This window comes from Coptis chinensis, chromosome 2 (assembly GCF_015680905.1).
Source record: "Coptis chinensis isolate HL-2020 chromosome 2, ASM1568090v1, whole genome shotgun sequence".
NCBI classification, from domain to species: Eukaryota; Viridiplantae; Streptophyta; class Magnoliopsida; order Ranunculales; family Ranunculaceae; genus Coptis; species Coptis chinensis.
Genome location: NC_141457.1, coordinates 17,653,887 through 17,667,701, shown reverse-complemented (window position 1 = coordinate 17,667,701; position 13,815 = coordinate 17,653,887). Strand labels below are relative to the sequence as shown.

Sequence of the window (13,815 nt, the reverse complement as noted above, 5' to 3'; positions counted from 1 at the left end):
GCAGAAGCTATTGTATGTATATTAGTCTGAGTTCGAAGAACGAATCTTTACTCTATTGTTATAATGAGACTTCTAAACCATTTGTTCATCATAGAAAAAGGAAAACAAGACTTTCAGTACTAAACAAAAAAATATTTTTGGTCTTTTCAAAAAAAAATTATAGAAAGAAAGAAATATAGAAATATAATTAATATATCTAATATAATAAATGCCTAGTTTTTGCAGAATGTTACTATACCACCCCCAAACAGAAATATGATTTGTCCTCAAAGTATCAAGAATTAAGGAAAGAATTATCATAGGAATATAAGCAAAAATGGCAGTAACATGTACTCTGTTCTTTGTAATGAGAATACCACCCCAAACAAGTTTGGAGTGTGGGTTGATAGTTATAGAACGAGAAATATATGGTTTATTGTACTTGGGATTTACGTAATTATCCTACTATGAAATAGTTAACATGCATGCAGAATTATACTTAGAAGTTCAGAAATAAGAAGATAGGAAATGTAAGTATGTAAAAAACTATCTATATGAAATGTGTGTGTGTGTGTGTGTGTAGAATAATTGTTTTTCTCAAAATTAAAAGTATATCTAACCATATAAAGGTTTTGACAAGAAGATAAAATTATACGTTGATCTGGTGTCATTTTGGTTACTCCGGGGCCTATAATTTTCATTTTTATATCCTCAGGTTTTGAAAGCTATTTAGAGATGATATAAAGATACTCATACTCAAAAACAATGATTCTTTAACTATAAATTTTGAAAACAACCATAACCGGTGATCTTAGGCAATTTTCGTGTCACCTCTTTATTGAACCCAATCCAGTCAGACTGTGGCTTCATTTATGTGTGTGTTGGGTGATTTACTGTGCACGATGTAATAGAAGGGTTTAGTTGATTGAACACTAGTGGGTAGTGCAACTAGGTCTCTTTGGTAGATTTTGGTAGTTCTGGTTAAAATGGGATGGAACCAATGCTCTATTCTGATTGTTGTAGGCACCTTCTCCTTATCTGAATGTATTTGGTGGTTTGATGTGCTTGGTGAACGAACCCTGGAGGTGGTTGGGTTTGTGGATTAGTAGTTCATGTATAATTTTGGTGGATTAATTCTTCTGTTAGAAGTGATGATATGTTGTTGAGTAAGGGACAATTGGTATCTTTGTTGTTTAAGCTGAGACAGAAAGTGCATGGTGATATGGGCGACCCTTAGTAACATATAACTGATCCTCAAACCGCCCTTAGAAGAATGGAGATTGTGTACTTCTAAGGGTTGGTTTATGTGGAATCCATTGCCCGTTTTTTTTTTTTTTTTTGTTTTATAAAATCACATAACTTTTGGTGTATCAAGAATCTTTCATTATGAGAACGGAGAAAAACAACTATTTTTAAAAAGAAATGTAAAAAAAAGAAATGGAAAATAATATAATCGCTTCATAGAGTAACACTACTCAAACTATAAGAAAAAAGTGCTTGATATAATAGAATGCGCGAGACTATATGTGGACTAAGGTTCCAACGCTTACAACCACACACTCCAAGAGGAGGGGCCTGGTTACCTTAAGGATGCACTCCCATGGAATGCATCGATAAAACATAATATGAATCTTTTATAGTCAGATATTCAAGACTATAGTTGAGGTCATTGTAAGTCAGATTTCCCAAGACTATCCATAAGATGGATGATATGCTGTTAACTATATACTAATAGTCTAAACAGTTGGGGATCTTTATAGAAAAATATATGAAAACATTTACCCCCAAACATAATGAAATGATGCATGCGAAGTGTAAGATGTAGAATGATAAGAGAAAGCTTATGTAACGCATCATGGAATTTATGCATTAACCTGTCATGTTTGAATTGTCCAAGGGAGTGTGAGTGTATTAGTAGTTGTTCTTCATGAGTCTTAGATGATGCGACATATGGCAAACTGGGTTTTTCAACCACTTGAATAAAGGGATCATCATATGCTCTGAAGAACTCATCTTCCACCTTAGATTATATTTCCTTTTTTTTTGGCACTTCAATCAATGCGGGGCTCTTCTCAATTGGAATGATAGTCTCGGGAGTTTGTATGTTGGGAAAAGTCTCTTTACTGGGAAGGTTTAGAAAATTATGAAGGATTTAAAAGGCAATTGGCTCAAGTGCGAGCTTAAGGTTTCTTTGAAATGGCTTAGTGGTGCAGTCCTCAGAATTTGGTGGCTTTTTTATGAATGGAGGTTGGCTTTCGAGACTTATTAACTTAGGGGAATGATGGTCAGGGTGGTGGTTCTTCATATGATCTCGAGGACTCAGGAAACTCTTCATCTAGCTTTGGCGTTTCCACAAATTTGTGGTTCATATTGGCAATATTAAGAATGTTACAAATTTGTTTCATCGATAAGTCTTTAACGGCCAAACTAAAATTAGATCCACTTTCCACTATAGATTTAATATCCTCTTCTTCATCCACTTGATTTTCTTTGTCCTCTTTGTCATTGTCCAAGTGTGTCAAGTCATTTTCCAACACATGTTCTAGATTTTCTTCTGCCAAAGTGTTCTCATCCATGGGTGTACTAAGACAAATGGGAGAAACTGTAACTTTAGGCATGTAATCATCATAAGAACTAGAATTCACATGATAGTCAAGTGGATGGTGATGGGTTTTAATTGGTCATAAATATCAAGATGGGCTTTACCAATTTGTTTTGTTATAACAACACCTTGTTTCTCTTGTTGGTTGGTTTTTGGACTGGTGGGAAAAACATTAGTCTCAGACGTGGTATTGATTGAAATGGATTGGAGAGAACAAAAGGTTTTTGCTATTTGTTGTATTTGAATTGTTTTCTCTGTCATTGCTTGGCAAAGTTAGTCTGTGATAGATAGTGGGGTAGGATATGAATTAGATATGGATGATGATGTGAATGGTAATGGGCTTTGGGTGAAACTACACTCTGACTGACCATATAGATACATGAATGGTGGCTGACTATCTGTGATGGAACTTCATGAATTGTTTGCATGATTAGAAAACTTTGGGGTGTATTTGGTACTATGAAAATTTGAAAATTAAGGTTCGTAATCGTAAGAATATTTCATAGGAGGCTCGAACTCGATATATGATGTGCATTGAGACGCCCAATGATACGAACTACCACAACAAGAACAAGGTTCTGGGTTTGCATTGTAATTTCATGACAGTTGTTCTACATATTGATAAGCCATGTATGATCAAACAAGAATGATGCACGATCTGCAGAAATTCATTTGTAATCTTGAAGTTTTTGAAATGTTTGCATGCAATGTCTGTAAATTAGATACTATGCCCTATTCGAATCGAACAGTGGGCACAAATCTAGGAATTTGGCTCTACATGTGTCAAGGGAGAAGATTGCTACTTCACCAGATGGTGTGCCACCGAGAATCTCACTCACGGTGAATCTGAGGGAGGGGAGTGAGTAAGGTGGTTGGTCCACTGGAATCAGGTAGCTCTCTACTCTCTTTGTTTATGCTAAATGTTTGTCTTGATAGACATGACTAGATTGGCTCTACTTGATTGATTTTATCTTTTTATTTTGGTCTATATAACAAACAGTTCACGCAACGTCCATTCTAAAGTGGGGCTTAATCCCACTTTTTGTTCTTTTAGGGCTCGGGATTAATTAGCCTTAGCGTTAATGTAAGGACGAGACTGAAATATAAATCACACAATCATGCACGCATGCTTAATAACATACAAGTATCCTCTTACACTTTGTAGCAAGGAGGTTTAGAAATTACCGCCCAAGGTGTGCAGACACGACCCTTGGGGTGAAGGCAATGTGGTGGGGTTGACGCAGTGTTTGGTGTCTTACTTGTCAACCCATCATTCAAGCGTTTCCTTACAGTTACAAGTTTAATCTATCTAAGACCCACAAGTCGGATCGAAATATGGTAAAGCCAATAAGATATAATTGGTTACCTTCGTGGGCCTAAAACAAAGTTGCCTTCGTTGGCTTAAAACTATGAAAGCATTAAACATGAAAAGTAACTATGTTTAGCTAATTAACTATTCACTAATGATTAATAAAACAAAATATGTAAAAGCCTAGAAAGTGTCCGTCAAAGATTGGAACTTTAACCCCCAAGTTGGGTTGAGATGCACGAGCGTGATATTACACTACTTGCCTAGCACATCCAACCGGTCCAAGTTGGTTGAATTCCCAACTCTTGGCAAATAAATAACTTAAACCAAAAGACTAAACTTTCAAACTTAAACTATTTTGTATTTATCCTAATTAATTTTTTTTTTATGTTAACTTGACTATATGATATTATCCTAACTAACATGCATAAACAACAATTAATAGAAAATAAACCTTAAACATGCTTCTAAATTAATCTTAATGTTTAACTTTATTGATGGATTACTGATAATAATGGATTGTGATACGATTTTTGATGCACAGTATAATTATGAGATGTTTGAACAGTAAATTATGATGGAAAACAGTAGATAAAACTTATCAAAATCATGTAATAAAGAGGAGAGTAGTCGTGTTCGCCAAACTCTAGTTGTACACTACTTGGATACAAATCTAGATTGCAAATATGATTCACTAATGATAGTCAAAGCAGTAGATATGAGGTGAAAACAGTGAATTTAAATGATGAATAAAGGTATTAGAAGGGGTTTAATCCGCCACGCGATTCGATTGACTATTAGTTAGTATTGAATCGTTTGTATTGATCCTTAGTGAAGACCAAGTCCTCTCGGATCGAGGTTTCACTAGCATGAGAATGTAGCCCCACCACAAATCTCTTTGGTAGTGGCTCTATACTCTAGTTCTCCATTATGAGCTCTATCAAAAGTTACTCATAACGAAGAACTTGAAGTTCTTTTATGCAAAACAATAAAGGGTGAACTAGTATTACCCCACTAGATGGGAAATTAGGGTCTCCCCCCTAAATACACACAAAAAAAATTCGGTCAACCCACTTTGACTTTTTTTTTGTGTGTATTTAGGGGGGAGACCCTAATTTCTCATCTAGTGGGGGGGAAATCCTAATTGGCTCATCTAGTGGGGGGGTAATACTAGTTAACCCAACAATAAATACTAATGGTGAATCATCCTCACATGGCTTCATAAACCTCCTCTAATAGAGGTTTAACCTAGTGTCATTGTAATCATTATACTAAAGCAATAATAAGGAGACATTATAAAGTAAAGAAGAATTGAATAAACAAGCTTTTATTGAAAGGTTTATAATGGTGGCTGCAAACTAATTAAATTATTCTAACCCTAAAGAAATTAAAACTAATTAAAACTAAACTAAACTAATTATTAACTAAAGAGGGGAAGGAGAGAAAGTGTTTAACCTTAACCCTCTTTATATAAGAGAGAGTTAGGGTTACATTTTCGTGCATGAGCCAAAAAAGGGAACTTTGGGCCTCTAAAGTGAGCCCAAAGTCCATTAGGTCAAGTCTAAAAGGGCTAATTCTACTATAAATTACTTAAGTGTCTTTTTCATCTATTTTTACAGCTCTGATTTGGATAAGACTAAGTTTATTGGAAAGCTGATTCCGAGCCGGTCGTTTTGACATAAAGTGGGCCCAATTCCGAGGCCCGGGTCTAAAGATACGGCGTATTGAAGTTCTATTGATGTTTCTGTCCTTTTTCTATCCGGATTGACTTTGACTTCCCAGCTTTGACTGGCCTTGAAAAAAGCTTTTCTCTATGATTCTTCGGCTTTAAATGTATAACTTCCTTGGTAATCATCTTGACTAGTTTTCCATGCAAAAGTGGTGTCTTTAGTCACCTAATCAATTTCAAGTCCTGAAATGGCGCAAAAACACGTAAACAATACTAACTCTTATTTATTATAAACATAATTGGCCTAAGTATAGTACTATTAATAGGTTTAAACTACACTTTTGGGTGCTTATCACACAACCCCCAAACAGGATTTTGTTTGTCCGCAAGCAAAAATGAGAAAAAAAAACAAATAAGTTGCCAAAAATGTGGGCCTAACTAATCTCATTTCGCAGAGTGCGATTGTATTGACCATATGCAATAAGGCCTTAAACCACTAGGAATTCTCTAGCGAACGAGTTATAGCCTCGTGAAAGTTTTCCAGATAAGGTACTCACAAACTTCATTTATACTACAATGACTAAGATATAAAAATAAAATTTCCTAATTAATCTCAGATATTTATATATCTCAATAACAATATAATAAAAACAATGCTTTTGAAACCTAAGCTAATACACGCATAATAATCAAATCATCTAAAGATACACATGCATGCTATGAACTATGTTATGAAATACAATGGCAGGTCTATTTCTGAAACTTTTGGGAATACCGTCCTTAAGTAGGTCCTCACAATTTGTCAAGATAAAAATACTCTGATTTTTTTCACTCAAGTTAGCTCACTCTAGTGTGGAGTGGGCACACGTTTCCTCACAATCTCAATGAAGTCCAAAGGAGCCGAGGTTGATCAATCACATCTACTACTTACTATCACACCAAATTAATCATAATTGAGCTAGAGGCCTTTATTAGGTGATACGGGGTTGAGGTGATGGTTTAAAAAGAAATGGAATGGATATTCAAATAGACAAGTCTGAGATAATGGGGTCTTCAATTACATGTAACTAGAGAAAACATTGTTCTTACTTTGCTTCTACACTTGGTTTCTATCATTAGCCTTTTTATTTTGGCTTTTTGACTCCTTTTATTCTATTTTTAGAGTTTTTGTTTTATTTCTATTTCTATTTTTTATTTTTTATTTTTTATTTTTTTCTTTTATTTTCTTTTCTTTGGATGGAAACTTCTTTTTTTTTTTTTCTTTTATGAAGTAACTAACTAATTTTGGTTTTCCACAAGTCTCTCTTTATTCTCTTTACTCATACTATTCTCAAAGTCATTCAAAGATGGGTAGGCTTATTTTTATTTTTATTGGTTTAAAGATGGGTAAAGGATTTGTGGTTGCGAAAAGGCTAATTGAAATGCTCAGAGGTGCGACTAGCGGATAATTATTTATAGGTATGAATTTTTAGTTATATCAATCCAAAGAGGGCCTAAATTCTCGCTTAGGATATAGTCACTACAACAAAGGGGCCCTTTTGTAACGCACCCTTTTGCCACGCCAAAAATTTTTTGCTAAAACACATATATTGCAACGCCATCTAGCGTTGCTACATGTTTCTCGTTCCATGAGAGCCCACTTTACTTGTATTCACATATTGCGATGCCTAGACCGTGGCAACTGCTTGTTTTTATGATATTTTAGAAACAATAATAAATATTTTTTTGAGGGATTTTAACATTGGCAACGTAGATGGTGCTACTACTGTACATGGAATTATTTGCAACGTTGTATTCATTGCAATAAGTTTTTATCGATTTAATATTTAACTTTCTCAATATTTGGTATACATTTGTTGCGGTGAGGTTGGCATCACAATTGGGCTTTTTCACAGCCTAAATTTTTTCGCGGGCTTCTTTTTTGCTTTGGCTCTAACAAAATAACAAAATAGAAACGATATATTTAGCAAAAAAAAAAAAAAAAAAAAAAAAAAAACCCTAAAAGCACTTCTTCTCTCCAACCGCTCCCTCTTACTTTTTTCAATATAAAAATTGTTATAGCTAGGTAGCTTCAATCTCCCACCCTTAAATTAAGGTTAGTCTTCTTCCACCAAAATAGATAATTTAGATAAGCTTTTCGGATTTCTCACGATCTCTTTTTTTCTCATATTGCATATTAAAGTTCCAAGCTTTGAATTCGGTTTTAGGTTGCGGATTGGGGTTTTGATTGTAAGGTAATCGCCTACCACATAATAGTGTTGATTTTGAGTTTGGGTTTGTTGAAATTTGTGTTTTTTTTTCGATAAAAAATTCTGTGATTATTGTAGTAATGGTTTCTCTCGTGTTTGAATGATTTATGGACATGGATTTCAACTTTACTAATTAATCTTTTGTTTGACATCAGTTTAGACTTGGAACTTTGTTTGTTTATATTTTAGTCTACGAGTGCTCTACTTCTGAGAACTAATCTTCTTTATGTATGTTCGCATGCAAGTTTGTGTAGGTGAATACAGGTACATGACCACCTTGCTATCTCTTTTATCGGTATATTATAACTTTCTTTTGTGGTTGCATATTCTCTTTTGCTATGCTTCTTGTCAAGGATGTCTTTGTAGATTTTAGCGGCTGGAATTTGGCTTAATTTGTTTTTGATTTGCATACGACTATTTATTTCTTGCATTGCATCAAGTGTGTTTTTTTAAGTTGTATTCATGAAGGGTATGATAATCTTCATTTCAAAACATATTTTTTTCTTTTGTGGATTGAATTCATATATTTGGCCTTTCGAAATTGGGTGCTTTTGGCTTGAATGGTTGTTGCTAAGATACTACCATTTTTTTTTATGGCATTGGTGTTGTTGGGTTGAACTATTGTTACGTAATTTTTTCTTATAAGAATCATTTTATAGGAAAATTTTATGTTTATAAGATGAAAATCCGCTAAATATATAAGGAGCACTTGTCTAACTTTTTCCACCCTCTTAAGCCCCTTAAAAATGCAATTGTGGATGACTCAATTATGTCTAATATATTTTCTAGCTCGCTCTATCATTTCATTCAAACAAGAATTTGTATGGTTTTTTTGTGGTTGTATGTGCTTCAATTGCTTAATTGTATATCAAGTAATATTGGGATGTGAAAATTTGTTAGATTACTACCGATATGTTCTTCAAAAGAGGTTCAACAGATTTTGTTAAAAGGCTGATTTCATACATGGTAATGGGTGATTTAGTAGTGACCCTGATGTCTACAATCTCTAACATTGTGCTTCTTAATTCAATGTTAAGTGTGCTCTCTCTTCAGAAAAAGGTTGCGAATTGATAGGAATGGTTGGGGTGTTTAGTATTAGCTCTTCCCAAAAAATTTGTGTCATATCTTTGATTCTTTACTAAGTGTTGGTAGAATATTTTAACTTTGATGTTTGATTAAATACTCTTAAAATTGAAACATCTTTTGATAGCCTGATCTTGAACCAAGTTGCATATTTCAAATGCTTAAGCACATCATTAACAATGGAAAACACAAATGAACTTTAATATATGTGTTCTCTTTGTAGTTACAGTCTACATGACCTGGTTTACTTTTATTTTAATTTCGTAACATGGATCTTAAAGTTGGTTCAACATCCTATAAGGCCCTACACATGAGTAGGTACTCAAACATTTAAACTATTGTACATTACCTTATATATGACCAGGTAGTCTCCAACCACGAAAAGTTATGTGATCCCCTTGCTTCTTCAAAACTTGCTTTAGTTGTGGTTTTAGTAGGTTGTTTATTTGTTTTCTTCATAGTTTACTTCTCTTGCTAGCACTATAAAAGCATTGATATTATATATAGAATGTTATTAGTGTTTGAAGCTTCACGATACATTCACATGCTATATAGATAAGTACAAATTCTGTTTTTGGTGTGGTGATAATTATTAATACAAATTCAACATATAGGTAATTATTCAGCATATATATATAGATAAGTAACTGAACTTAAATTTACGCTAACTAGAGACCCTAGCTAAACTTGAACAATAGATATTCTACACCATACATACTAGGACACTTGGCAACGAAATAACCAATATGAAATATTTTTGTTTTAGTAGTGTAAGGATTTTTAGACAAGTAATATTGGAAACATTGGATTAGTTTGTGGGAGAACTAAGTTTTTTGGTTGATTAGAAGTCATAAACATTTCTTTCATTTAGTTTTATAGAAGTACATTGTCTCTTGTTCACATTGATTATAGTTTGCCCTGTCTAACGTAAATACACGTTGATCCTCATTTTAATCTAGTAGTGTTGTTCTATTCTACCATGTGACATGTACGAGTATTTTTTTTTTCTTGGTGAGATATGTTTCCTTGGCCATATTTATTAAAGGTGCAACATACTTGATTCATGTTTTCATTCTTTGATTAATAGAAATGGATAAGAGTTAGATGCAATCACCGAATAGGTTTAGGCCTGACTATAAAAAATGAATTAGATATTTTGTTGAGATTGCTCGTGGTCATACAGATAGAATGGGAAGGAGTAGATGTCCATGCAAACAATGCAAAAATAGGAATTACAAGCACATCGACGAGGTAAAAGACGATCTAGACCTTTACGACATGGACAACAATTACACCCGTTGGGTTTTTCATGGAGAAGACTATGAGAAACAAAGTGACGATGATGACGATGATGTTGGTGAAGGGGTACAGTTTGATGGACTGGATGACATGTTTGAAGATTTGCAGGCTCCAATACACATTGATAATCTGGTGCCTAATGTGGAACATAGGGAATTAGGAGGTAATAATGTATCAAATGTGACAGAAGGTGAACGTGGCTTTAGTAACTATGTAGGAAATATAGATCCATTTGATGAACTTTTGAGTGAAGCACATCAACCTTTGTATCCAGGCTATAAATCTTCAAAGTTAGATTGTCTCGTGAAGTTGCTTCATTCGAAGATAATCAATCGCTGGAGTAACAAATCATTCACTATGATTCTCCAGTTGATTAAAGCAATATTGCCTGAAGGTGAGACACTCCCAAAGTCCCATTACAAGGCGAAGGCATTAATGTGTAACTTGGGACTTGGTTATATCTCAATCAATGCATGCAAGTATAATTGTGTGTTGTTTTGGAAAGAAAATGAAAATCTTCAAAATTGTCCAAAATGTGGTGAGCTGAGGTATCAAGTCTTCGAAGGCAAGACTAAAAATATACCACAAAAGGTGTTGCGTTACTTTTCACTTAAACCAAGGCTCAAGAGGCTATTCATGTCGAGGGTTAATGCTGCAAATATGAGATGGCATAAAGAAAAACTTGAGCATGAGGAGAACGTACTCAGACACCCAATAGATTCTAAAGCTTGGGGCGATTTTGACAAGGAACATGAGTGGTTTGCCAATGATCCTCACAATGTTCGCCTTGGTCTTGCAGGAGGTGGATTTAACCCGTTTGGCAATATGAGTAGCCAATATAGCATGTGGCCGATACTAGTTATGTCGTATAATTTACCACCGTGGAAGTGTATGAAAGAACCATTCACCTTCATGTGTCTACTGATCCTAGGGCCTACATCACCTGGAAATGATATCGATGTCTATTTGCAACCTTTGATTGATGAACTAAAAGAGTTATGGAATGATGGGGTGGAGACGTATGATGCAGTAGCAAAGGAAACATTTCGGTTGCATGCTGCAGTGTTATGGACTATAAATGATTTTCCAGTACTAGGTAATTTATCTGGTTAGAGCACGAAGGGGAAACTGGCTTGCCCTAATTGTAACAAGGATACAGTTTCCATGTATTTAAAGAATAGCCAAAAGTTGTGTTATATGGCCAATCGTCATTTTCTGCAGCCAAGGCATCCTTGGAAAACTCATGGCAAACACTTATTTGATGGAAATAAGGAGAACAGGTTGCCACCTACAGAGTTGTCTAGGGATGAATTGTTATCATAGGTGAACTATGTAGAACCTCTTCAGAAATTTGGAAAGCCACTGGTTAAAAAGAAGAGAAAGCGTACTGAGATGGAGTTGAATTGGACAAAGAAAAGCATATTTTTTTAGTTACCGTATTAGGACACTCTTAAGCTACGACACAACTTGGATGTTATGCATCTTGAGAAGAACATCTATGACAATGTAGTGGGGACATTGTTAGATATAGATAGCAAAACAAAAGATTCAGTAAAAGCTCGATTAGATTTGGCTGCATTGGGTATAAGAAAAGAGTTGCATCTAATCCCAAGAGGTGATAAGTTTGTAATGCTACCAGCATGCTACACATTGTCATCTTCAGAGAAAAAATCTTTTTGCGAGTGGATGAAGTCAGTGAAGTTTCCCGATGGCTATGCATCTAACATTTCTAGATGTGCAAATGCTAAAGATGGTAAGATAACATGAATAAAAATTCATGACTGTCATGTGCTCTTGCAACAACTTCTCCCAACTGAAATACGTGGTTTTGTGCCCAATGATGTAGCCATTGCATTGGTTGAGTTGGGAATGTTCTTTAAAGAGTTATGTTGTAGGACTTTAAAATTGGAAGTATTAGAGAAAATGGAAAAAGACATTGCAGTGATACTTTGTAAGCTCGAACAAATATTTCCTCCTACATTCTTTGATGTAATGGTCCATTTGGCTATCCACTTGCCATGTGAGGCGATACTTGGAGGACCAGTGTAGTATAGGTGGATGTATCCTATTGAAAGGTGAGGCTGACGGTTTGTAATTTATTTAATTTGAAATTATCATGTTCAAGTTTTTATTTACTATATATATATTACATGTGTGTGTGATATGTAAACAGGTATCTACACACGCTAAAACAATATGTTTGAAATAAAGCTCGCCCCGAAGGTTCAATTGCTGAAGCATATGTAGACATCGAATGTCTCACATTTTGCTCCATGTATCTTCAAGGAGTTGAAACTCGGTTCAATCGTGAAAAACGAAACTATGATGGTGGTAATGAGAATCAATAGGTTAGATTTTGTGTTTTCACACAGAATGTTCGGCCTTTGGGAGCCTATACAGGTTCCATTCTTGATCCAAAAGACTATGCCAAGGCTCATTACTATGTGTTGAATAACTCTGAAGAAATTTCAACATATTTAGAGTAAGTTTTATTGCATTTAGCTTACCGATTCTTTTTTTATCATCATCAACTACTCTGAGGTTTATATATATTTGATATGCATGCAGTCAACACATGACAAAGCTTGAAATGCAAAGCTCACACAACTTACATGAAAGACAAGAAATGTTGTTTCCTAGTTGGTTTCAAAAACATGTAAGAGCTCTTAATGATAATTTTTTATACAATAGTTATGAACTTGGATAATATGCTAATTATGTTTTCCTAATTTGGTGTACTAATTTTATGAATAGATGCAAGTATTGCGCAATGAGAAGTCCTCTGAAGTGATAGATGAATTATATTCATTGGCATGTGGGCCTGATAAACATGTGAAATGGTATAGCGGATGCATTGTTAATGGGATTAGGTTTCACACCAAGGATCGAGAAAAAAATCTCCGAACCCTCCGAACCCAAAATAGTGGGGCAAGGAGAAGAGATTGACTTTTATGGTGTGTTAACTAATGTTTTTGAGGTTAGTTATCTATTTGGGAATTGAGTTTATCTTTTCAAATGTGATTAGTATGATGTTGGTAATAGAAGGATGGGGATTCAAACGGATGGTCACTTTACTAGTATTAATGGCTCCAAGACATGGTATAAAGATGACCAGTTTGTCTTAGCCACACAAGCATGTCCAGTCTTTTATGTCGATGATACCAAATTAGGTGTTGGTTGGAAAGTTGTGCAAAAGGCAAAGCCTCGAAACGTGTTTGATGTTCCAAAGAAAGAAGAAGCAGGTAGTGATGTAGCATATCAACAGGAGGAGCAAGTTGGGGTGAATATCGACAATGTCCAACTTGATCAAACTCATGGAGCAAGCAGCAATGGGGTTCAAAATGCACCATTCACACCCATACGTCTAGATAGGGAGGATTTGGACCCAAACAAAGTTGATGCTAATGTGGTCATGGCCGCTATGGAAAGTCATCAAACCGATGACAATTTCATTATTGACAAGGAAGATGATGAAATAGATGACACATTAATGGAGTATTGTTCTGAAGAGGAGCATGTCGTATCCAGTGATGATGATATAGACATTGACTGAATGTTAATGAAAAACTTCATTATCCATTTTGTATGTGGGTAATCTATATCTATATATATATGTCATGCATTC

At 34.8% G+C, this 13,815-nt stretch overlaps 1 protein-coding gene and 1 pseudogene across 1 annotated transcript; one reads left to right on the top strand and one right to left on the bottom strand.

The window, feature by feature from the left end:
• LOC147515174 (uncharacterized) overlaps positions 1 to 9,956 on the bottom strand; it is a 55,525-nt pseudogene extending 45,569 nt beyond the window's left edge.
• Positions 9,957 to 10,079: 123 nt separating this feature from the next.
• On the top strand, positions 10,080 to 11,303 carry LOC147515173 (uncharacterized). The gene has a single exon (XM_086592819.1). The coding sequence runs from the start codon at positions 10,080 to 10,082 to the stop codon at positions 11,301 to 11,303; it is 1,224 nt and encodes a 407-aa protein (XP_086448945.1).
• The last annotated feature ends 2,512 nt before the right edge of the window (positions 11,304 to 13,815 follow it).

Bases quoted from the DNA above. Each gene is read 5' to 3' on its own strand.
- LOC147515173 (XM_086592819.1), top strand. From the start codon at position 10,080: ATGGGAAGGAGTAGATGTCCATGCAAACAATGCAAAAATAGGAATTAC.